The following is a 24,966-nucleotide window of genomic DNA, read 5'->3' on the forward strand; positions in this document are numbered from 1 at the left end:
CCAGTTCCAGGCTCCCCCAGGGCCCTGTAATCAGAGGACCAGGAATGTAGCTCTGCCCACAAGTGAGCTGACACTGGCCCTGGGACCCTCTAGGCCCCAGCCCCACACACTACTAGGAGCTAATACCAGCTTCAAGATACCTTGGGACCCTCAGGCAGCTGCCCTGAGGTCCAGCCCCATTCACCTGGGCCAAAACTAGCTTTGGGACACTTCAGACCCTAAAGCCAGCCATACAAGGAACTGCCCTGCCCACTATCAAGCAAACACTAGATCTGGGACCTCAAGCCCCACAACCACACACTACAGAACCTGGCTTTGCCAACCAGTGGGCCAACACTAGCCCCAGGACCCTCCCAACCCAGGGCTGAGTGGCCAAAAGCCTCATGACCAGGCCCCTGGTATCAGTGGCTAGAAACCTACAAACAAGTTTCTAACCAGACCAGAAGCCATCCGTGCCCACCAGACTGCCCACAGTAGTCAGTGCAACAAAATAGAAGGACCCATGCAGCCCACATAGGGAGTTCCCATAGAGCATATAGCTTTGGTGATCGGAGGAGATTGCACTGCTGGGAAGCACAGGGCACCTCCTACAAAATGCTACTTATCCAAGGTTCGGAAATGTAACCAATCTACCACATAAATAGAAATAAAAATAGCAAATTAGGCAAAAATGAGGTGACAGAATATGTTCAAAACAAAGGAACAAAGTAAAACCCTAGAAGAACTAAGTGAAATGGAGATAGACAATCTACCCAATAGAGAGTTCAAGGTAATGATCATAAACATGTTTAAAGAACTTGGAGAAGATTGGATAAAGAGAGTGAGAAGTTTGGTTTTAAGAAAGAGTTAAAAAATATAAAGAAGAATCAAACAGAGATGAGGAATACAATAACTGTAATGAAAATACACTAGAAGGAATCAACAGTAGATTAAATGATACAGAGGAACAGATCAGTGAGATGGAAGACAGAGTAGTGGAAATCACTGAAGCTGAACCGAAAAAGAAAAGAATAAAAAGAAATGAGGATAGTTTAAAAGATCTCTGGAACAACATCAACTGTACTAACATTTGCATTATAGAAGTTTCAGAGGAAAAGAGAAAGAGAAAGGGGCAGAGAATATATTTGAAGACATAATAGCTAAAAACTCCCCTAACCTAGGAAAGGAAACAGACATCCAGGCTTAGGAAACACAGAAAGTTCCAAACAGGATCAACCCAAAGAGGACCACACCAAGACACATTGTAATTAAATGGCAAAAATTAAAGATAAAGAGAAAATGTTAAAAGCACCAAGGGAAAAGCAACAAATTACATACAAGTGAACTCCCATAATGCTATCAGCTGATTTTTCAGCAGAAATTCTGCAGGCCAGAAGGGAGTGGCACAAAATGTTAAAGTGACAAAAGGGGAAACCTATTAACAAGGATACTATACCTGCAAGGCTTTCATTCAGATTTGATGGAGAGATAAATAGTTTTACAGAGAAGCAAAAGCTGAAAGAGTTCAGCACCACTAAACCAGCTTTACAAGAAAGGTTAAAGGGACTTCTTTAAGTGATAAAGAAATGGTCACAACTAGAAACATGAAAATTACAAAAAGGAAAAATCTCATTGTAAAGGCAAATATATGGTAAAGATAATAAATCCACTATATATAAACCTAGTAGGAAGGTTAAAAGACACAAATAGTAAAATAATCTATGTCCACAATAAGTAGTCAAGGGATACAAAACCCCAAAAGATGTAAAATATAAAAACATTAAAAGTTGGGGGGGGGGGCAGCAAAAATGCAGGGTTGTTAAAAATGCATTTGAATTCAAGAGAACAGCAACTTAAAATAATCATGGATCTAGCTCCAGATCTAGATCACTATATATAAACCTCACAGTAATCACAAACCAAAGATCTGTTAATAGACACACACACAGAAAAAAGAAAGTAATACAAACATAACACTAAAGGTAGTCATCAAAGCACAAGGGTATAGAACAAAAAAAGAAAGAAACAGAAAAGAACTACAAAAACAACCCCAAAACAATAAAATGGTAATGAGTACATACCTATCAATAATTATTTTAAATGTAAATGGACTAATTCTCCAATCAAAAGACACAAAGTGGCTGCATGGATACAAAACCAGTATCTATATATAAGCTGTCTACAAGAGACTCGCTTTCAGATCTAAGGCACACACACATACTGAAACTGAGGGGATAGAAAAAGGTATTCCATGCAAATAGAAATTAAAAGAAAGCCAAGGTAGCAATACTTATATCAGACAAAATAGATTTTAAAATAAAGACTGTACAAAGACAAAAAGGACATTACATAATGATCAAGGGATCAATCCAAGAAGATGTAACACTTGTAAATACAAAGCACTGAACTTTGGAGAATCTAAGTACATAAAGAAAACATTAAGATACATAAAGGGAGAAATCAACAGTAGCATAATAAAATTAGGGGACTTTAACAATCCACTTGCATCAATGGACAGGTCATCCAGACAGAAAAATCAATAAAGAAACACTGGCCTTAAATGAAATCTTAGATAAGATGAACTTAATAATGTATAGAGAACATTCTAAAAGCAGAAGAATACACATTTCTTTCAAATGCTCATGGAACCTTCTCCAGGGTAGATCACATGCTATGGCACAAAACAAGCCTTGATAAGTTTAAGAAACTTGAAATGATATCAAGTATCTTTTCCAACCATGATAGTATAGTACTAGAAATCAACTACAAGAAAACAAAACAAAACAAAACAAAACAAAGCAAAAGCAAAAACATGTGGAGGTTTAAAAATATGCTAATAAGCACCCAATGGGTTACTGAAGAAATCAGAGGAAATTAAAAAATACCTGGAGACAAGAAAAATGAAGACACAAAAATCTAAAATCTATGGGACACAACAAAAGGAATTCTAAGAGGGAAATTCACTGTGATAGAAACTTAGCTCAGGAAAGAAGAAAAATCTCAAATAGACAACCTAACCTTACCCTTAATGGAACTAGAAAAATAAGAACAAAGAAAACACAGTCAGTAGAAGGAAAGAAATCATAATGCTCAGAACAGAAATAAATAAAATAGATGGTCAAAAAATCCTCAATAGATTCAATCAATCAATCAATCAGTCAATCAATACCTTGATAGAACAAATCATTGAAACTAAGAGCTTATTCTTTGAAAAGATAACAAAATTGATAAACCTTTAGCCAGTCTCATCAAGAAAAAATGAAAGAGGGAACAAATAAACAAAATCAGAAGTGAAAAAGGAGAAGTTACAAATGACACCACAGTAATCCAAGGGCTCATAAGAGATTACTACGTTTATACATTTAGATACTACAGTGATACGCCAATAAAATGGACAACCTAAAAGAAATGGACAAATTCCTAGAAATCTACAATCTCTGAAGACTGAATCAGGAAGAAATAGAAAATAAGAATGAACCAATTTACCAGCAATGAGATTGAATCAGTACTAAAACAAATCCCAATAGACAAAAGTCCAGGTCCACATGGCTTCACAGGTGAATTCTACTAAACATTTAGAGAGCAGTTAACACCTATAATTCTCAAAATATTCCAAAGCATTGCAGAGAGAAGAACATTTCTGAACTCATTCTACAAGGCCAGCATCACTCTGATACCAAAACCAGACAAAGATATGACAAAAAAAAGAGAAAATTACAGGCCAACATCACTGATGAACAGAGATATAAAAACCCTTAACAAAATATTAGCAAATCGAATCCAACAGTACATTAAAGGATCATTCACCATGATTAACTCAGATTTATCCCAGGGATGCAAGGATGGTTCAAAATCTACAAATCAATCAATATGATACACCACATTAATAAATTGAATAAAACCATATGACAATTCCATTAGATGTAGGAAAAGCTATTATGATAAAACATCAATTTATGATAAAAAAAAAAAGCTCCAAAAACTGGTATATAGGAAACATACCTTAAAATAATAAGGCCCATATATGACAAGCCCACAGTTAACACCATACTCAGTGGTGAAAAGCTGAAAACATTTCCTGTAAGAGCAGGACAAGACAAGAATGCCCACTCTGGTCACTTTTATTCATCATACAATGGGAAGTTCTAGCCATGGTAATCAGACAAGAAAAAGAAATAAAAGAAATTCAAATTGGAAAGGAAGAAGTAAAACTGTCACTGCTTGCAGATGACACAATACTATACATAAAAAATCCTAAAGATGCCACCAAAAAACTACTAGAACTCCTCAATGAAGTTTCAGTGACGTTTCAGTATGCAAACTTAATATACAGAAAACGATTGCATTTCTATACACTAACAATGAACTATCAGAAGGAGAAATGAAGACAACAATACCATTCACAATCGCATCAAAAAGAATAAAATACCTCATAATAAATCTAACTAAGGAGGAAAAAGACCAGTACTCAGAAAACAATGAGACACTGACAAAAGAAATTTAAATTGCCAATGCATGTATAAAGATATACCATGCTTATGGATTAGAAGAATGAATATTGTTTAAATGACCATACAATCAAGGTAATATACAGATAGAATGCAATCCCTTTCAAAATACCAATGGTATTTTCACAGAACTAGAACAAAATATTCTAAAATTGTATGGAAACACAAAAGACTTCAAATAGCCAAAACAATCTTAAGAAACAAGGACAAAGCTGGAGGTGTCAAGCTTCCTGATTTCAAACTACACTATGAAGCTACAGTAGTCTAAACAGTATGATACTGGCACAAAAACAGACACAGAGGGCAATGAAACAGAAAAGAGATCCCAGAAATAAACTTACACTTATATGGACAACTAATGAGTGACAAAGGAGGCAAGAGTATACAATGGGAAAGAGACAACCTCTTCAATAAGCGGTGTTAGGAAAACTAGACATATACATGCAAAAGAATCAAACTGGACTAATTTATCACACTATTTAAAAATAAATTTAAAATTGATTAAAGACTCGAATGTAAGATCTGAAACCATAAACTTTCACAAGAAAACACAGGCAGTATGCTTTTTGATTTTAGTCTTAGTAAAAAAATTTTTTGGATATGTTTCCTCAGGCAAGGGAAACAAAAGCAAAAATAAACAAATTGGACTATATAAAATTCAAAAGCTTTTGCACAGTAAAGGCAACCAGCAATAAAACTAAAAGGCGATCTAGTGAATGGGAGAGGACATTTGCAAGTGATATTTCTGAAGAGAGGTTAATACCTAAAACATATAGGAATTCATATAACTCAAAAACAAACAAACAAACAAAACTCAGAAAACAGGCAGAGGAGCTGATCAGGCATTTTTCCAAAGAAGACATACAGATGGACAACAGGCACATTATGAAATGCTCAACATCACCAATCATCAGGGAAATGTAAATTAAAACCACAATGAGATATCACCTCATACCTGTCAGAATGGCTATTATCAAAAAGACAAGAAATAACAAGTGTTGGCAAGGATGTGGAGAAAAGGGAATCTTCATGCACTGTTGCTAGGAATGTAAATTGGTGCAGTCAATATAGAAAACAGTATGGAGATTCACAAGAAATTAAAAGTAAAACTACCAAATGATCCAGGAATTCCACTTCTGGATATTTATCTGAAAAATGAAAACACAAATTGGAAAAGATATATGAATCCCTATATTCATTGCAGCCTTATTTACAAGAGCCAAGATACAGAAGCAACCCAAGTGCCCATCAATAGATGAATGGATGAAGGAGATGTAGTGTATGCATATATACATATATACATATGTATATATACAATGGAATATTACTCATCCATAAAAATGAATTAAATCTTCTCACTTGTGACAACATGGATGGACCTAGAGTATATTATGCTAAGTGACATAAGTCAAATAGAGAAAGACAGATATTACATGATTTCAGCTATATGTAGAATCTTAAAAAACAAAACAAATGAACAAACATAATGAAATAGAGTCAGAGATACAGAAAAGAAACAGGTGGTTGCCAGTGTGGAGAAGGCTGGGGGGAACAGAGAAATAGATGAGTGAGATTAAAAGGAACTAATGTTCAGTTACAAAATTAGTGAGTCACAGGTATGAAATGTACAGTGTGGGGAATATAGTCAATAATTATGTAGTATCTTTGTATGGTGACAGATTACAACTAGTGTTATCATGGTGATAATTTTGAAATATATAGAAATATCAAATCACTATGCTGAATACCAGGAACTAACATAGTTTTACAGGTCAATTAAACTTCAAAAACAAACTCATAGAAAAAGAGATCATATTTGTGCCTACCAGAGGCTGGTGGAGGGGGCATTAGATGAAGATAGTAAAAAAGTACAAACTTCCAGTTATAAGATTAACAATTACTAAGGATGTAATATACAACATGATAAAGATAATTAACACTGCTGTACATTGTACCTGAAAGTTTAAGAGAATAAATCCTAAGAGTGCTCATCAAAGGAAAAAATATTTTATTTTCTATTTCTTTAATGTTACATCAATATGAGATGATGCATGTTCACCAAACCTGTTAGGGTAATCATTTCATTATGTTTATAAGTCAAATCATTATGTTGTACACCTTAAACTTATAGAGTGCGGTATGTCAACTTTATCTCGATAAAACTGGAAAAAATAAAATCCTCAAACCCTTTTGCCACTTAAAAAAACCCTTTTGCCACTTAAAAAAAAACAGAACAGTGATAAATATATATACACCTAACACAGGAGCACAAAAATATATAAAACAATTATTAACAGAGCTAAAGAAAGAAACTGACAGCAACACAATAATAGTAGGGGACTTTAACCACCCCCTCAACATACATCAGTGGATACATCATCCAGACAGAAAGTCAAGAGATCAGTAGCCTTAAATGTAACATTAGACCAGATGGATCTGATCGATTTTTACAGAACATTCCATCCAAATGCAGCAGAATACACATTCTTCTCAAGTGCAGATGAAACATTCTCAAGAATAGATCAGTGTTGGGACACAAAAGCAGTCTCAATAAATTGAAGATTGAAATCGTATCAAGTATCCTTTCCAATCACAATGTAAGGAAACTAGAAATCAATTACAAGAATAAAACTGAAAAAAAAATCACAAATATGTGTAGAAGGCACAAGTAAATGGAAAGATAGTCTATGCTCATGGATTGGAAGAATTAACATTGTCAGAATGTCCTTATTACTTGAAGCAATCTACAGACTCAATGCAATTTCCATCAAAACCCCAAGGACTTTTTTACAGAAATATAACAAAAAAATTCTAAAATTTTTATGGACCCACAAAAGGCCCCCAATAGCCAAAGCAATACTGAGAAAAGAACAAAGCTCAAGGTATTACACACCTTGATTTCAAACTATATTACAAACCAATAGTAATCAAAACAGCATGGTAGTGGCAGAAGAACAGAAACATAACATAGATCAATGGGACAGAACTGAGAGCCCAGAAATAAACCCACACATATATGGACAATTAATTTATGACAAAGAGCAAAGAACACACAATGGAGAAAGGAAAGTCTCTTTAGTAAGTGATATTGGGAAAACTGGACAGCCACATGCAAAAAAATGGAACTAGACTACTGTCTCGCACCATACACAAAAGTTAACTCAGAATAGATTAAAGACTTGAATGTAACACCTGAAACTATAAAACTCCTAGAAGAAAACACAGGCAGTACACTCTCTGACACTGATCTTAGCAATACCTTTCTAGATATGTCTCCTCAGGCAAGGGAAACAAAAGCAAAAATAAACAAGTGGGACTACATCAAACTAAAAAGCTTCTTCACAGCAAAAGAAACTACCAATAAAACTAAAAGACAACATACCAAATGGGAGAAGATATTTATGAATGATATATCAGTAAGAGGTTAATATAAAATATATAAGTAAATCATACAACTCAACAACAAAATAAACAACTCAATTAAAAAATGGGCAGAGAAGCTAATTAAACATTTTTCCAAACAAGATGTTCAGTTGACCAACAGGCACATGAAAAGATGCTCAACATTGCTAATCACCAGGGAAATGCAAATCAAAATGACAATGAGATATCACCTTACACTTGTCCAAATGACTATTATCAGATAGGCAAGAAATATCACGTGTTTGTGAGGATAATGCAGAAAGAGGAGACGTGAACTGTTAGTGGGAATGTAAATTGGTGCAGCCACTATAGAAGATAGTATGGAAATTCCTCAAAATATTGAGAATAGAACTACCATATGATCCACCTATTTCATTAATGCAAAAAGACATTTGCATTCCTATGTTCACTGCAGCATTATTTACAATAGCCAAGACGTGGAAACAGTGTAAGTGCCCACCAAAGATGAATGGATAAAGAGGGTGTGATACACACACACACACACACACACACACACACACACACACACACACACACAATGGAATACTACTCAGCCACAAAAAGATGGAATCTTGCCATTTGCAATATCATGGATGGACCTTACAGGTATTATGTTAAGTAAACAGAGATGGAGAAAGACAAATATGACTTCACTCTTGTGTCTCCAGAAGACCTTAAAAGATGTAGCAAAATGGAATTCTATTTATGTAAGTTAAAAACTATCTAATTTCTGCATAGAGAGTGGACTGGATGGATGCCAAGAGTGAAAGCATAGAAATGGGTTAAGCAGCCCCTGCAGGTCTTCCGGTGAGAATTGGATGTGAATAAATGAAGGCTGATGACCCATCCTGTTGAGGTGGCATTGAAAACAACACTGTCTGCTGGAATGAATGCGTAGGGAGGGTAAGTGAGGACAAAAGAGGAATACGGGAAAATGTCTGGATGTTCAGCTTTATCTGATAAGTAGATGGTGATTCCATTTCCTAATGTGGGGCTTGAAAGAGGACGGGGATAAGGAGACAATCAAGACTTCTATGTGTGCCCCATGAAGCATGTGGAGTGTGAATTGCCAATGAACAACCAAAATGAGCTGGGAGCTAAAGGGCTGGACATATGGACAGAGAGTTCCAGGGAGAGGCGAGGCTGGGCTATGGATAAAGACTTGGGAGTCTTTTTTAAAAGATGATTTATAAACACATGGAAATTCAAAAGGGAAAACATGAAGGAGATGTGGAAAACTGAGGCCAACTATGGTCGTGGGTCCCTTTAACATTTAGAGATCAAAGAAGAGATGGAGAACAAGCAAAGGAAACTGAGAAGCAGCAGCCACTGAAATAAACATTGAGAAAAATGTGACGTCATAGAACCAAGAGAAGAGACTGTTTGAAGACGGAGGAAGTTGTCAATTGTGCCAAATACTAAGAGGTCAAGAAACGAAGTAACCAAAGAGCGACTCTCAGATTTAGCAACATGCAGATCACTCTGACCTAGAGAAAAGCAGACCCCGGAAAATAACAGGAATGTTCTCTGATATGACATAGTTATGGAGAGACAGTGAAGTGAAAATTGAAGAAACATAATAGCGAAAACATTTCCAAGAAGCTATTCTACTGAGAATGAAACTAGAACATTTTCTGGAGGGAGTTTTGGGAAGAGAGGGTTTTTAAAAGGTGAACTATTCCAAATACTGAAGCATGTCTGAAAGATGATGGGAAAGATCTAGTAAAGACAGAAAAAAATGTTGACTCAAGAGAGAGAAGGACTAATTGCAGGAAGTACATGATTCCTAGGGATACTATCGTCTAGGGGTCAGTATAAAGCATTACTGTTAAGAAAGAATTTTATAATAGCGATGACTCAGAGCAGTAAAGCTCGAATTATCTGTAGAGCATGGTGCCAGTCCATAGGATAAGCTCAGTGAGATGGCAGGTGTATTTGTCAGGATTCTTCAGAGAAAACAGAACCAGCAAGAGATGTGCCTGTTTGTGTATGTATGTGTGTATAGATTAGATAGATACATAGATAGATGTGTAGATAGTTTGAGATACTTATTTTAAAGGGTAGCCTAACACAGTTAGGGGCTGGCAAGTGTGAGTCTGAGTTCTTGCCAGCAGGCTGGAGACCCAGGGGAGAGCTGATGTTGCAGTTGGAAGGCAGAATTCCTTCTTCCTCGGAAGATTTCAGTCTTTTTCTCTTTAGATTTTTGACTGGCTGGATGAGGCCCACTCACATTATGGAGGGTAATCTGCTTTACACAAAGCCTACTGATTTAATGTTAAATATTAAACTCATCTAAAAAATACCTTCCCTGCAACCATCTAGACTGATGTTTGAGCGAACATCTGGGCACCGTAGCCTAACCAACTTGACACATAGCAACACAGCAGGATACATAAAACATTTATGGAGTACCAACTTTATGTCTGTCACAGAGGATGTAAGACAGACAAAAGAAAGTTCCTGGGATTCCTCCTTCACACTCATGAAGGTGCTGTGACAGAGAGGGCTCTGGAAATTGGATTGAGTTTAAGCTGGCAGGAGAGTGGAACCAAACTGGAGTGCTCTAAAACCTGGACCAGGGCAGCTTCACAGGGGCACAGATTGGGAACACTATACTCAGCTCTTCCTGACAATTTCTGGCTGTCCTTTTCCCCGCTTAGGGAATGTGTTGAACCAAAAGACACCTCGGTTTCCCCTAGTTGGCACAGACCACGACAGCCTCAAAAGATGTACCGCGGAACCCTTCATGCATTTAGTTTTGCCTTCAGGAACATTTCTTCAATGGCAGGGACCTAATGGCAGCTCACAGGAAAGAGCCTTATTTGTCGTCGTGGCCCTAAGTCCCCACTCGGTACAGGTAGCCCAGGGCCCCACATGCTGTTTCCCTCCTACAGTTTGGGTGGAAGAGAATATACCGAAAAGGGGTCCCAGAAACAGGTAGATCATTTCACCAGTTACCTGAATTCTTGGAACTAGATTCTAAAATACTCCAGACTTCCCGCTAAGGATGAAACATGGAAGAGAATAGCCTTTTTTGGGGCCCTCTGTTGGTATGTATCAAAGAAGCCTAGAGATGGGCAAATTCTTTTTAATATAATTAATGTAATATAGAATCTAGGCATTTGCCACTTAAAAAACCAAATACGTATGCAACAATGTACATACAAGGATATTCTTTACAAATTTTAGTAAAAATCTGAGCACAAAGCAAATGTTCATCAAGGGGAGGGTGCTTAAATCTGTTACCGTTACGATTCCTGATATGGAACATTGTGGACATTCTAGTGATAATGTAGGCTGTATGTTGCTAATATTGCAAGACATTCACAATTGATTGACAGAAAATGAATGAGAGTACACATAAATCTATATTTTTCAATAAATGATATATTTCTCTCAATAGATTAGCATAAGTCACTTTCTATAGGTAAATGGAATGAGTTAATATTACTTTCTTTTTCTAAATTTTGCAATAGTGTTTACTGATGTTTTGTAAAAACACAGTGACATTTTCCCTCCATCCATTTATTTTCCCAGACTAACATATGTATTGGAGTTCACCTCCCCTAAGCCATTTTTAAGAGAAGTCACGCAAAATCAACAAGTGGGAAAAACTTGATTTACTTAGTAAGCCCCCAAGGGTATTCTCAGGCTTAAAGTCTAAAAGAAGTCCCTTTTTATGGAGCTAAAGCAAGACTTATTCCAATTCCTCCATGATGCAAGAGGGAGGAAAAGAAGTGAGATGGGCACCCCCCTTCCCATCATGGCCACAGATGGACTCCTTGACACCAGCCCTTAGCTCTCCTCAGGGAACCAAGCCAACCTATCAAGCAAAGGCTGTCCACTATTATTATTCAAACATATGCACACCTGAAACTTCCTACTGAGTTCACCCTTCAGTCAGTCTGGTGTTACCTGATACCAGTCACATAAATAATCAGAGATGCGGGATGTCAGAGGTCCTCCAGGATGGAAGGAGAGAACACGAAGTTCTTGTTGGAGGCTCTCCACAGGTTCTACACTGGGCATTCTGGGGTCAGGCTGGGGCCAGGTTGGGAATGGACAGGTCTTCAAATCAGTGACAGGAGAAAGGCTCTTTAGGCTCTTGCATTTAAAACGTTGATCTACAGTGGAATATGTAGGCTTATTACAAAGTGATAGATGGAGAATGAGCCAGGAACGAGGACAAAGACTTCTACAAGCGGTCTCTGCAGAAGTTTTTCACTATGGCAAATACACAGGATTTTTTGATGTCTCCCAAAGCTTAGAGTCTCAAACTTCCTTATCACCCCGAGTCTTAGAATAGTTTCAGCATCAACATGAACTGGCTTTTCTTCTCCCAAGTTCATATACTAAAATGTGCCCTTGAACAGATTAAATTCCAATAGCAAAATCATTTATTGTAGATACTGCCTAATAGAAAAGGGAAAGAAAGTAGCTCAGGGCTAGTGGAAGGGAGTGGGTTCAGCAAGGCATGTAAAGTGTATTCCTGTCTCCTTATTGATCTCTTTTGGACCTACATTCTTTCTCAAGTGACTGGCATATTTGTTTAAAACTGGCTTAATTATGCCTATGCCTCTACCTTTTCTATTAAAAATGCAAATCATCGAGCACTCAGGTGTTAGGGCTTTAGCTTTTAAATAATGTTCTTTAAGCGCTGGCCATAAATAGCTATTGAGACAGAAGGACTGGCCCTCCATTTAAAGTTCTTCTCACCTCTGCCCCCGGTCACATCTAGTCCTTTAATGTTAATCCTCCTTCTCTACGAGCTTAATTTATGTCCCAAACATCTGAGGACTCATAATGGGAAGGCTTCATCATTCTTCCAAGAAACTCAGGAATAAAAGCAGCAACAATGAAGAATCCCTATGTAAGATTTTCTGGAAGGACTGAGCTGGGACTTTATGTCTCAAATTTAGTTTAAAGTGGTTCCAGAGTGGTAGTAATCCCAAATCTCATGTGAAAATAAAATTATATATTCTCTGGAAAAGAATGGTACTTTCATTCAAGGATATTGGGAAGCCCTGTAAAACCCTTTTCAAGGACACACAAAGCTAATCACCAAAAAAGGAAGCAAAGCAAATTGAGTATAAAGAATTTTAAAAATGTTTACAAAGATTCATAAAATCTTCAGTTATTGGTATTATCAGATGCATATTAGGAATCAACTGTGCCTACCATGTTACAAAAATCTTTGAAAAACTGAAAAAAAAAAAACAAAACAAAACCTGTGAGGGAATCATGAATGCTAGATAAATCAGAATAAATTATCCAGAATGCAATATAGAGACTGAAAGATGGAAATTACAGAGGAGGATAGAGTGGCAAGACCTACCTAACAACTAATTGGAGTTCACAAGAAGGAGAAAGAAATAATGGAGAAGAGGCAATATATGGAGAAGACAAATTTGCTGAGCACAGGAAGATGCCACTTCAGACTCAAATTGCTCAACAAATCCCAAGCAGGAGAAAAAAAAATAAAGAATTTCACAACCAGAAACAGTATGCAAAAACTATAGAAAACATATTTGGTTTCTGAATCCAGTTCAAAGCCCAGGATTCTGAGGGGGAAAATTCTAATATTCTAGTCTCTTTAAAATCTTGCATTTGTCTATGTACTTCAATATTAAACTTGTACTTCAATATTAAAAAGGTCATTGTTCTAAAAGAACATTGCCCAAAAGATATGCAATATCAGAAAAGTAAATACTAAAGCCAAGAGACACATGAAAAGATTCCCAATCTTATTAACAACAAAAGAAATGCAAATTTAAGCCACAAGAAGTTATAATTTCGCACCTAGCACAGTTACAAAGTTTGAAAGTTTCACAAAAATCAAGTGCTGGCACTAACAGTTGCCAACCAAAGTAACTGCAAGCTATGGTAGGAGTGCAAATTGGTACAACTTTGAAAAAAAAAATTGCCATTGCTTAATAAAGATGTAAACGGGAAGATACTTTGCACTAGCAAATCTTTCCTTGTTACATATTCTAAGCCTTGAGAGGAATCCAGTTGATGCCACAATATTAAAAAAAACCCACTGCTGCTCTAGGGACGAAAAATACAGTCATGAGATATACCAAGGTGCAAGCATTGCCTAATGATCTTATGCGTGTTAAGTACTCGACATCCACACGAAAATTCAGTCATACTACTTATAACTTTTAAAAAATAAGTAAATTTTAGTTAAAAGAAAGTAAAGGAAACAACCCAAATTTACAATAGTAGAATGTTCTGACCTAGGCACGTCTTTGTCCAGTGACTGTTCAGGCGGGCTGGGCAAAGTCAGAGACTGAAGCGCTTCTGGGGGCCGAGGAGGGTCAGAGGAGTGATTCTTCCCAGGACTGAGGATCTTTGTCCTCAAAGCCCTCACGGGAGTCCTATATTCGCGAGTCCCTCGAGGGTGTGCAATGCACATCGGAGCTGCAGCCAGTGCGCTAGCGATGACGTGACCGCACCAACTTCCGGGAAGTGCGGTGGGTCCGCGGACAGTTGCTGTTGTAACAGCCTGGACAGAGGGCATTCTGGAATATACAGTCCTGGGCAAGTCGGTGCCAATGCTCAAGGCCCATACGAGCTGGACAGCGTGGCAGCCGGGTTTTGGATGAGAGGAGACGTTCCGCTGGTAGAGGCCAGTTCTCATCCCGCAACAGCAAGGGCCGCCCTTGTCCAGGCAGGAGACCGTCTGCGCAAGCGGACGACGTTTCGCCGCCGCATGATTTTATGGAGAGTGTAGTTCTGGGCGCCACTGTCCTCCCAGTGCAAGCAGACGGTTGCCGTTAGCTCCGGAAGGCAGAGTCGTCAGAGACAACTGCAGACCTCTCGGGACTTTGCATGTGTTGCTCTGCGCGCAGCTTCGGGCGGAGTAGTTTCTCACAAAGCCCAGGCCGAGTTCTCGCGGTGCGCCGCGCGGCCGCGGAGCCTTCTGGGAAGTGTGGTTTTTCCGGAGGCAACCGTGCGACGCACTGGCAACTTTTGTCCCTGACGCGGAGGCGGCTGAGAAGTGTATCCCCGGTGTGGCTCATCCTTGGTCCGCCGCTCGGTCGTCTCCGGCCAGGCTCGGAGTTCTCGGTTCTGGAATCGGGGAGGACTGTGGACGGCGCGGTTCCCTCGAGCGGGGCGGCCATTGTCCGCTCGCCGCGACCGGGCGCTTCAGGTACGCGTAGGTGCAGGCTCTGGACGGCCCCGCCCGGCTCGGTGGCAGCGAGGTCGGCTGAGGAGTCAGGCGGGTGTGGGTCCTGGAGGGAGGGCGGCCGGCAGGCCTCGGGCTAACGAAACAGCCAGGCGCTGGACACGGCTGCAGCAGCCTCCCTGGCCCGAGGGTCTGCCCCGCGGTGTGAGCCAGCCAGGCCTTTCGCTTCTCTGGGCCTCTAAGTCCTGCTTGGTGAAAAGGGGTAAGGATGCCGCTTACCTTATAGAGCTGTTAGGAAAAGGAGATGGGAGAGCGAGTGTGTGTAATACGCACTAAAAGAAAATGGCATCTGCAGGTTTTTTTTTTTTTTTTTAAGTCCAGTGCTTAAACCTTGAACAGATTGCTTCAGTATCGCCGAGTTTCAGTTTTCTCATCGTTTAAAAAAGAAATATGTAATGTGAATGCCTACCATGCATAGTGGTGAAGATCGAACGAGCTCTTATTTAATATTATTAGTATTGTTTTAAGAGTTTATCACTTATGTATATAATAGTTGATTTACACGCAGATAGCACGTGGTTACTTCTTGCCAAGAAACACTGTTAATTCGGGGAATGGTTGGAGCCCCAAAAAGTGATTCCCCATGTGATTTTCTATGCAGGTGTGTCCAGAGCTGCAAGATAAGCCTGATTTTTCATGACTGCGTTTTCCAGTTCTTGATCTGCCTTGTCCTTTTATAAGAGAGCCTGGGAAAAGGACTGTGTTCACTATTGGAAACTGCAAGGACATGTTTCAGGTAAGTTAGTAAGTCCCCAAATCTTCTCAAAACACCTGCTTATCAGGACTCTGGGGTTTTTGCTCTAACTCTCCTACCAGTTACTACCGCATAAAGTCCATTTAGGAGCTGGATCTATAATTCCTTTCATTATAGCAAAACGTGGAGCCTGCAGAACTACAAGGTACTGTCTTCTCTCAGTGCTCCTCTTTTCTGCCAGTTTTCTGCTAGAAGCCTCCGTGGAGTCTTGAACAAACCTTTTTTAAAATTACAAGTCAAAATTCAGGTTTGGAATTTTAGGTTATTTGCTTTATGGTTGTCAAAGCTGTATCATGTGGTCTCAATTAATGGTATATATCAGTTCTTTTCAGTTGTTCAAGTCAAGAGATGTTTGGAGTCATCCTTGATACCTCCCTTTCTCTTATAACTCAGATTCAGACACTCTAGTTGGATCTGAAATATACAGAGGATATCTACATGATTGGTTGCCCTAGGGCTACGACCACTGCCACCCTGGTCCAAGCCACCTAGATTATTGCAGTAGTTGCCTTACTATATTCCCTGCTTCTGCCCTTGACCCTCTTCAGTCTCTTCTCAATACAGCTGTCATAGTGAACTTCTTGTTATATAAAATCCTGTCATTCCTCAGAGTAAAACTCTTCAGTGGCCCTAATTCAGAATAGAAGTCAGATTTGTGTAATGACTAAAAAGCTTTGTACAATTAGTCTGTCTTATTACCTCTCTGATCTCATCGTCCTTCTCTGTCTCCAGCCACACTGGCCACTGCCTCCAGGACTTGGAAGTTGCTATACCATCTGCTTGGAATATTCTTTCCCTAGATATACACACTCTTGCATTCTTACCTCCTTTGTATCTTTGCTCAGTGGTTACTTTCTTGGTAAAGCTTCTCTGAACACCTTTAAAATTTAAAATTGCAGTCACTTCGTGACTATCGCTTTAACTCCTCCATCACTGTGTTGTTATTTTTCAAAGCACTTATCACTCACTAACTGATACACTATATTTGTAGTATATGCATATGCCCTTTGTTTGTCTCCTCCTGCTGGAAGAGGTGTATTTTCTTTTTTGTTGACTGTTTTATCTTCATTATCTGGAGTGGTTATCTGTCATAAAACAGATGCTTAGTAAATAATTGTTGAGTGAATGAGTGATGAAAAAATGGCAGGGCAGAATCATGGGGTAGGAGTGAAGCCTGCACAGGAGAATGTATGAGTGGCGATGTGCATGTTGGGCAGAGTCTGTTTCTTAGGAATATTAGATAATAGAATTGGACAAACTTCACTTTTCTAAAAGAAGCTAAAGTGTGAACTGCCAAAATGGTTCATTGATTCATTTTCTAAACACTTAATGAAGAACCTGTTAGGAAGACTCTTACATAGGTTTGGGTATACACTGACATACAGGATTTCGTTACCTAGTGCAATACTGAGAGACCTTTCTACAGTGGTGGAAGTGTTCTCTTTGTGTGCTGTCCAGTATGGTAGCCTCCAGCCCCATATGACTGTTGAGTACTTGAACTATAACTAGAGTGACTGAGGAACTGAATTTTTAATTTTACTTAACTTTTAAGTTTAGTTAATTTCAATTTCTGTAGCCAAATACAGTGGCTACTGTATTGAGCAGTACAGGACTCGTACAGGACTGGTAGAAAAGCAAGAAACTGTAAGAAATTAAGATATTTATGTAATATCCTAAGTTCTGGGGACAAAGATGAATGAACACCCTAGGCTGCCCAGGCAGCTGAAGGGGAAGGAAGAGTTGAAGCATCCCTGGGGAAGCAAGGCTGGAGTTGTTTAGGTGGCACACAGTACCAGGGAGGCAGAGGCGGAAGTGAAGTTTTACCAAACTGAGAGAACACCTTGAGTGTGGGTAGGTAGAGAGGCCTATGAGAGTCTTTTAAGGAAGTACAAAAATTTTGTACAGCAGTGGTTCTCAAACAGGGGTGATTTTGTCTCCCTTAGTCCCACCCAGGGGGGACATTTGACAATGTCTGGAGACATTTTTGGTGGTTGTAACCCAGTGGGGGAAGGGGAGTTGCTTCTAACCTCTAAAGGGTAGAGGCTAAGGATGCTACTAAACATCCTAAAATACACAGGACAGCTCCTTGCAGTAAAGAATTATTCAGCCTAAAATGTCAATAATGCTAAGGTTGAGAAACCCTGATTTAAATAAAGAGCAAAGAGTATCTATTAGTGAGATTATGTGGTGTTCTTCTTTAGACTGTTAATACAGTGATACTCATTAGTATCAAACATAAAATGTAAAATATCTTTGCATGAGTGGAATAAAACAGTGCTTTATGCATTTAATATAGTGTTGATTTTTAAATTTGGTTTATCAGGTGGGATTTGTAAAAGCTAATCATTTACAGACCACTGTGGAAAATAGGAAAAGATGGAATTTTTTTCAGTGCATAGGATAAGGCTAGCATAATCCTAATATCTGGGTAAGAGTAAACACAAATGGAAAAAAAAATTTCCCTGGTGCCAAAAGGGAGATCTCCCTCTCTTAGAATGTTTCCTTGAGAAAAACCTGTAATTGTATGTCCTCTCCCTGTCCCTTTGAGATGCTTGTAAATCTTTTTCAAAGCTAAATAAGCCTCTGCCAATTTCACAAAGTAGTAAGTCTTTCTTATGGGCCTCAGAGCCATCTCTTTGAATTGAAAACATGAAGGAAGATGCGCCTCTTATCTCCCTACCTGTGTGGGAGTTTAGCGTAGGCTTCTGGCTCCAAGTTCTAACTACCTGCTTATCATAAAGATATGAGTTTTATTTTTCTTTGGGATGAAGGCAGTTAATATAGATGGCTACTCCAATTACCAGGTGAATTTAGGATGAACTCTGTGTAGCAAATAATGCTGTCAAGTCCTCTTACTTAAGGACAAGTTATTTATTTTGAAAACATGTATAATGGATTGTATCTGCCTGACTTTATAAAAGGGTGAAAATTCTTTCTGTCCTTGCAGTCTTATTAGTGATTGCCTGTGAAGTGCATTACTGTCTGGTTTCATGCTTATTCAGTAATTAAACTGTTCTCTTTTTAGACCGTGGAGAGGATTTTGTGCTTGGTAGATTTGATTTTTAATTATTTCCCCAATACCTGACAAAGGTAAATTCCCTCTTTAAAACCAAAGACCAGTGTCACTGGTGAACACACATGTGAAATATCCAAATGAAGTAATAGAATATTGAATTTACACTTGGAGTGAAAAATTTGCAATAGCCAAACAATGTTTATTTCACTAATGAAAGGCAGTAATAGTGCCATTTTAAATACATACATTTTTTTGCACGTATTTTAATTTGACTAACCAGTAAATTATTATTGAACATTTAAGCTTTCTTCTAAAATTTTGCTATTTTAAATAATACCATGAATGAGTAGTGTTGGGAAGAAATCTATTTCCTTAGAATATTTTCCTTGCAATGTGTCTTTTTTTTCTTTGCCCTTACTTTAAGGTTGTATTCAAGGACTACCTGTGTCATAAAACCATCCTTCAGTCTTCTTGCCCAGGGGTCTCAAATTATTTTAATTATAGATTATGAATATGAGGTTTAATTATGTGCATAAATGTTTTTGCTTTCTGTTTATAAATTGGTTATGTATGTGTCTATCTTTAATATAAAGATGTCTTTTTTCTGAACCTATTGTATTCTTTTTTTTTTTTTTTGAACTTTAGTGGGTTATCATGTTTTATTATTTACCTGGCATGTAAGTTATAAAAAACCCAATAAGCACTTGACTATATGCTGTCAAGTATTGAATGCTGATTTTTAAAAATTTTATAATTCTATTCCCTTTTACAAAATTAACTCTCCTGAAGGAGAGCTTTTATATTTGTCTCTCATCTGTATTGGACACCACCACCAAGAACGTAATTATCCAGTTATCACTTAACTTAGATCAGATTCCTGATCATTGTCACAACTATTGAATCTTGTTCCCTTTCTTCCACACTAGCATAATTTTACCCCTTGACCAGTGACAGAAGCGGCCTAGGCTATTGGTTGAGCCTAAATATGTGTGCTATTTCAGGTGACATTTAGTGATGTGGCTATAGATTTCTCTCATGAAGAGTGGGGATGGCTGGATTCTGCTCAGAGGGATTTATACAAGGATGTGATGGTCCAGAATTATGAGAACCTGGTATCTCTAGGTAAGCATATCTCCCCCTCGACTCCAATGAGGGAAATCTTTCTTCTGCCACTCTGAATTGCTAGAGATCTTTCTTAGTAAATAGCTGAATTTTTGTTTCACGTTCCCAAGGAAATACATAGCTCTGTTTTGTCCTGCCTGAAGCTTATCTTCCCATTTTAGTGAACATCCTTCAGACTTACTTTGGTCCCTATTTTGATGTTGGTCTCTCCTCCATGAAGACCACAGCTTGAACAATTTTTGTTCTGTAATTTTCCCTGTAAGCAGGTCTTTCCATACCTAAGCCATATGTGATTGCTTTATTGGAGGAAGGCAAAGATCCTTGGATGGTGGAGAGAAAACTGTCAACAGGTATGTTTCCAGGTAAGTCATGGTGAATCAGGCAAAAGAGGTCTTTGTTAAGATGCTTGTAGAAAGTGTGGAGGCATTTTAGGATATTTAAGACATAATGTATTCAGAGATCCAAAATGTAACAAAACTGAGGGATCCTTAGCTTAGATTTTAAAATGACCATTCCTCTATCTCAAATTATCTTTCTGTATTATGTCATCTAATTAACAGTGGGGGTTTTTGCTTTCATAATAATTCAAATTGTTGTTTATTTGAAATGAAATAAGGCAAATTATTCTTTGTAAGTCCATGTAAGTCTAAAAAAGCTGTCAATTAGATGGAAAATCAGTTTTCCCCTAAAGCAGAACTTCAAAGATCAAATATGAACATAAGTGCTAGAGGAAGTAAGGGATGTATAGGAAGGTTTCTAAGAATGATATTTTCTAATGTCAATAAATATTATGATTTCACACAGATCCTACATAAACTCACTAAGCCTCAATCTTTCTGAACCACAGAGTATTTAGATTATTTTGTCATTGTAGCTGTTTAATGCAGTGCTATAAATTCTGCATTTTAAGCATACTAGTCTGACTGAAATTGAGATTAATCAATTTAATTAAATTTAATTGAGAAGTTGCAGAACCAAAGCTGTGTGAGATAAGATGTGGTCTTTCACATAAGTTTAAAAGGCACAAAGTATTGGCTTGGGATCCAGAAAGAAATGCCTTCTGCATTTTCTTTCTGATAGATTCAATTTTTTCTCATGTACTGATTGCCTATATTTAACCATTTCCCGTAATACACTCTGCCTCTGAGCTGTCTGTATTCTCTGTACTCCATTTGAACTTTGTTCAGAAATCATTGAATATATGAGTTTTATCAGAGCATGTGTTTTCTTGTGAGGGTACAGGGGGATGACTTAATTTTTATCCAGTTCTCTTATTTCTACCATAGAGGTTTCTTTTCAAGAAGTTAAAAAAAAAAAAAAGCAGTGTTTTGCTCTCTTGATATATTACAGATTGGGAATCGAGATGGGAAAACAAAGAATTATCAATGAAGGAGGATATTTGTGATGAAGATTCACCCCAAACGGTAATAATGGAAAAAATTATAAAACAAAGTCATGAATTTTCAAATTTTAACAAGGACTTGGATTATATAGAGAAGTTGGAGGGCAAGTGTGAAAACCAGGTAGAACATTTCAGACCAGTGACCCTCACCTTTAGAGAAAGTCCCACTGGGGAAAATGTTTACAAATGCAGTACACTTAGAAGCATCTTCCATTTAAAGTCTGTTCTTTCTGAACCACAGAGAATTTCTGCTGAAGGAAAGTCACATAAACATGATGTATTTCAGAAGAACATACCAACAAATTCAGTTTTAAACAACGAGAATGTCAATGGTGGAAAGAAACTTTTGAATTCTAATGAAAGTATGACAGCCTTCAGCCAAAGCAAATCTCTTGCCCTTCACCAGACTTATAACAGAGAGAAAATCTATACATGTAGTGAATGTGGGAAATCCTTTGGTAAACAGTCAATCCTTAATCGCCATTGGAGAATTCATACAGGAGAAAAACCGTACGAATGTCATGAATGTGGGAAGACTTTTAGCCATGGCTCATCCCTTACTCGACATCAAATAAGCCACAGTGGAGAGAAACCTTACAAGTGTATTGAATGTGGGAAGGCCTTTAGTCATGTTTCATCACTTACTAATCATCAAAGCACTCACACTGGAGAGAAACCATATGAATGTATGAACTGTGGAAAGGCTTTTAGTCGTGTTTCACATCTTATTGAACATCTGAGAATTCATACTCAAGAAAAACTCTATGAATGTCGAATATGTGGGAAGGCCTTCATTCACAGGTCATCTCTCATTCACCATCAGAAAATTCATACTGGAGAGAAACCTTATGAATGTAGTGAATGTGGAAAAGCCTTTTGCTGTAGCTCACACCTTACTCGACATCAAAGAATTCATGCTATAGAGAAACAATTTGAATGCAACAAATGTCTGAAAGTCTTTAGCAGCCTCTCATTTCTTATTCAGCATCAGAGTATTCATTCTGAAGAAAAACCCTTTGAATGTCAAAAATGCAGGAAATCCTTCAACCAGCCTGAGTCACTGAATATGCATCTGAGAAATCACACTAGATTGAAACCTTATGAATGCAGTATATGTGGGAAAGCCTTCAGTCATAGGTCATCCCTGCTTCAACATCACAGAATTCATACTGGAGAGAAACCTTACGAATGTATTAAATGTGGGAAGACGTTCAGCTGTAGTTCAAACCTTACTGTGCATCAGAGAATTCATACTGGAGAAAAGCCATATAAATGTAATGAATGTGGGAAAGCTTTTAGCAAAGGCTCAAATCTTACTGCCCATCAGAGAGTACATAACGGAGAAAAACCCGGTAGTACAGTAAGTGTGGAAAAGCCTTTAAGCCACATGAATCACTATTCATGTGAAAGATCGTATAAGAGAGAAACTGTATAAACAAGGTATTCGTCATAATACGCTACTCATAGATCCTCCCTGATTCAACATCAGAAAATTTTTACTGGAGAAAGGTCTTATGAATGTACTGAAATGGGGAAATCTTTAGCAGTGATACAAGCCTTATTGTCTGTTACAGTTCACACTATAGCGAGACTATAATATGAAGGCAATATATGTGGGGAAGCCTTAGCCAGCATTAATCTCTTGATTGACATAAGTAAATCCACACTGGAGAAAAACCCTTTACATGTAATAAGTATGGGAAAGACATTAAGCAATATGACTCTCTTAAAAAGCATTAAACACATACAGGGTAGATGCAACATGAATATAAAAATTGTGGGAAATCCCTCAGTTAAAACGCATCTCTCATTCTACATCAGAGAACTCACACTGGAGAGAAAAATGTAAGAAATGTAGCCAAGTGTTCACTAAGTGTTCTTAGCTTGCTAGACATCAGAAGATTAATGCTAGAATCACCTGAAACATGTAGGAATTACGTGTAAGTGTTCCTTTGCAATGATGCTAATTTGTAAACAATTCTACAGGAAAACCAATAAGCATATTATAAGTGAATATGCATATCTTATAGTAGCAGCATGCATTTTACTCGAGTCCTACATAGAAATTATCTTTAGCTAATGGGCATGTGAAGATACTTGTCACCCAGTGAGTCCAGCAAATGTTATAAAGTTGAAAATTAAAGTTGCAGTAGAAGTAAAAAGTGGCGTGCATAAAATTTTTGGTCTCTAATAAAATCATTCTGTATATATTGAATGCTTTGACTGACACACTGATATTTCTTACAAAATTTTCCACTACTTTCCTCTTGAAGAATTAAGATCAGCATTACTGTATAATCTTTATGGGAGACTAGCATACCTAGGAAAAACATCCTGATCTCTGTGCTAAGAATGTCGCCATTTTGGTGAGGATGATCCACAGTCCATTTCCAGTTGACTTAATTCACACATTTTAATTTTTACAAGTACCATGAGAACATAACCCAAGAAACTACGTACTATGAGAGATCAGAGCAGGGTGGATGTGTTTTTTAATCTGAATCCTAAGGGATGAGTGCTAATGACAGTAGCCCTCCATAATTGCAGATTCTACATACGCAGATTCAACCACTCGCAATTGGAAAAATAAAAGTTTTTATCAAGGAAGTTCTGAAAAAGCAAAACTTGAATTTGCTGGCAGCAATTATTTATACAGCATTTACACTTTTTTACAGCTATTTACGTGACATTTACATTGTACTAGGTATTATAAGTAATCTAGGGATGATTTATAGTATGAAGGAGGCTGTGCATAGGTTATAACGAATACTGTGCCATTTCATGTAAGGGACTTGGAGCACCTGCAGATTTTGGTATCCGTGGAGGGTAAGGGAGTATGTTGGTCTGGAACGAGTTCCCTGCGAATACTGAGGACAACTGTAGGCAACTGTGCAAGAACACGCGCTTTTGGGGATCATTTTAGGCAAAGCAGACAAGCAAGTTCTATCAGGTTTGCTGCATCTGGAATCCGTTATCAGTGTTAAGTTTCAAGTTTTGTGGCTTTGAGGTGTTTCTGCTGGCAGCATCACTAGTAACAGCAGTAATTTCCCCATCCCTTGATCAGTTATGGGGGTTTGGAATTTAATAGTCCAGAGCTGTGCCCATTACTTCTCCAGCCTGCTCACCAATTTTGACAACATTAATTTCCTATATGTCTTCTTGAAATATTTAAGACAGTTTTTGCTTTCTACACTGAACCTTGACAGATAATTATGATCTGTAAGGGGGATGGCTTCAGATATTCTAAGCTTCAGATAAGAAATGAATAGCTTTATTGCCCCTACAGTTTCCCATTTCTTGCTACTGCAAAGGTGATAGAGGTCAATGATTAGGATTGTATGGGTGCAGTTGCAAGTAAAGCACAGTTACATAGTTTGTATTTCAGATTATGTTCTCTATGGCATTTGATAGTTGTAAGTAAAATTATTTTAAGAAGGAATATCATTGATACAGTTCTGGTGTGGAATGAGTGATAGGGTTTCCAACTGTAGACAAAATATTCTACTTTGGTACATGTGCTACCTTAACTGAAAGCCAAGAGGTGAAGGCACATTCCATAGCAATTCACAC

At 37.9% G+C, this 24,966-nt stretch overlaps 2 protein-coding genes across 10 annotated transcripts in view; one reads left to right on the forward strand and one right to left on the reverse strand.

Moving 5' to 3' along the window:
- The window catches only part of LOC105096732 (major allergen I polypeptide chain 1), an 83,711-nt gene extending 68,942 nt beyond the window's left edge, over positions 1-14,769 (reverse strand). The window contains exon 1 of one of the 2 annotated variants that reach the window (XR_010382339.1): positions 14,150-14,769. The gene's annotated coding sequence lies outside the window, so the exon portion shown is untranslated. The remainder of the gene's footprint in view (positions 1-14,149) is intronic. The other variant, XR_010382342.1, reaches the window with a different exon arrangement.
- LOC105096730 (zinc finger protein 181) overlaps positions 1-23,611 on the forward strand; it is a 79,267-nt gene extending 55,656 nt beyond the window's left edge. The window contains exons 1-6 of one of the 8 annotated variants that reach the window (XM_010989130.3): positions 14,931-15,066; positions 15,704-15,838; positions 19,874-19,994; positions 20,258-20,356; positions 21,345-21,418; positions 21,638-23,611. In XM_010989130.3, the coding sequence (XP_010987432.1) occupies positions 15,830-15,838; positions 19,874-19,994; positions 20,258-20,356; positions 21,345-21,418; positions 21,638-22,831 (1,497 nt within the window). In that variant the 5' untranslated portion in view covers positions 14,931-15,066; positions 15,704-15,829 and the 3' untranslated portion in view covers positions 22,832-23,611. Of the gene's footprint in view, positions 1-14,930; positions 15,067-15,703; positions 15,839-19,446; positions 19,995-20,257; positions 20,357-21,344 lie in introns of those variants that run through there. The other 7 variants (XM_031458599.2, XM_031458601.2, XM_010989129.3 and 4 more) reach the window with 7 other exon arrangements.
- The last annotated feature ends 1,355 nt before the right edge of the window (positions 23,612-24,966 follow it).

The sequence above is a fragment of the Camelus dromedarius genome, chromosome 9 (assembly GCF_036321535.1).
Source record: "Camelus dromedarius isolate mCamDro1 chromosome 9, mCamDro1.pat, whole genome shotgun sequence".
NCBI lineage: Eukaryota > Metazoa > Chordata > Mammalia > Artiodactyla > Camelidae > Camelus > Camelus dromedarius.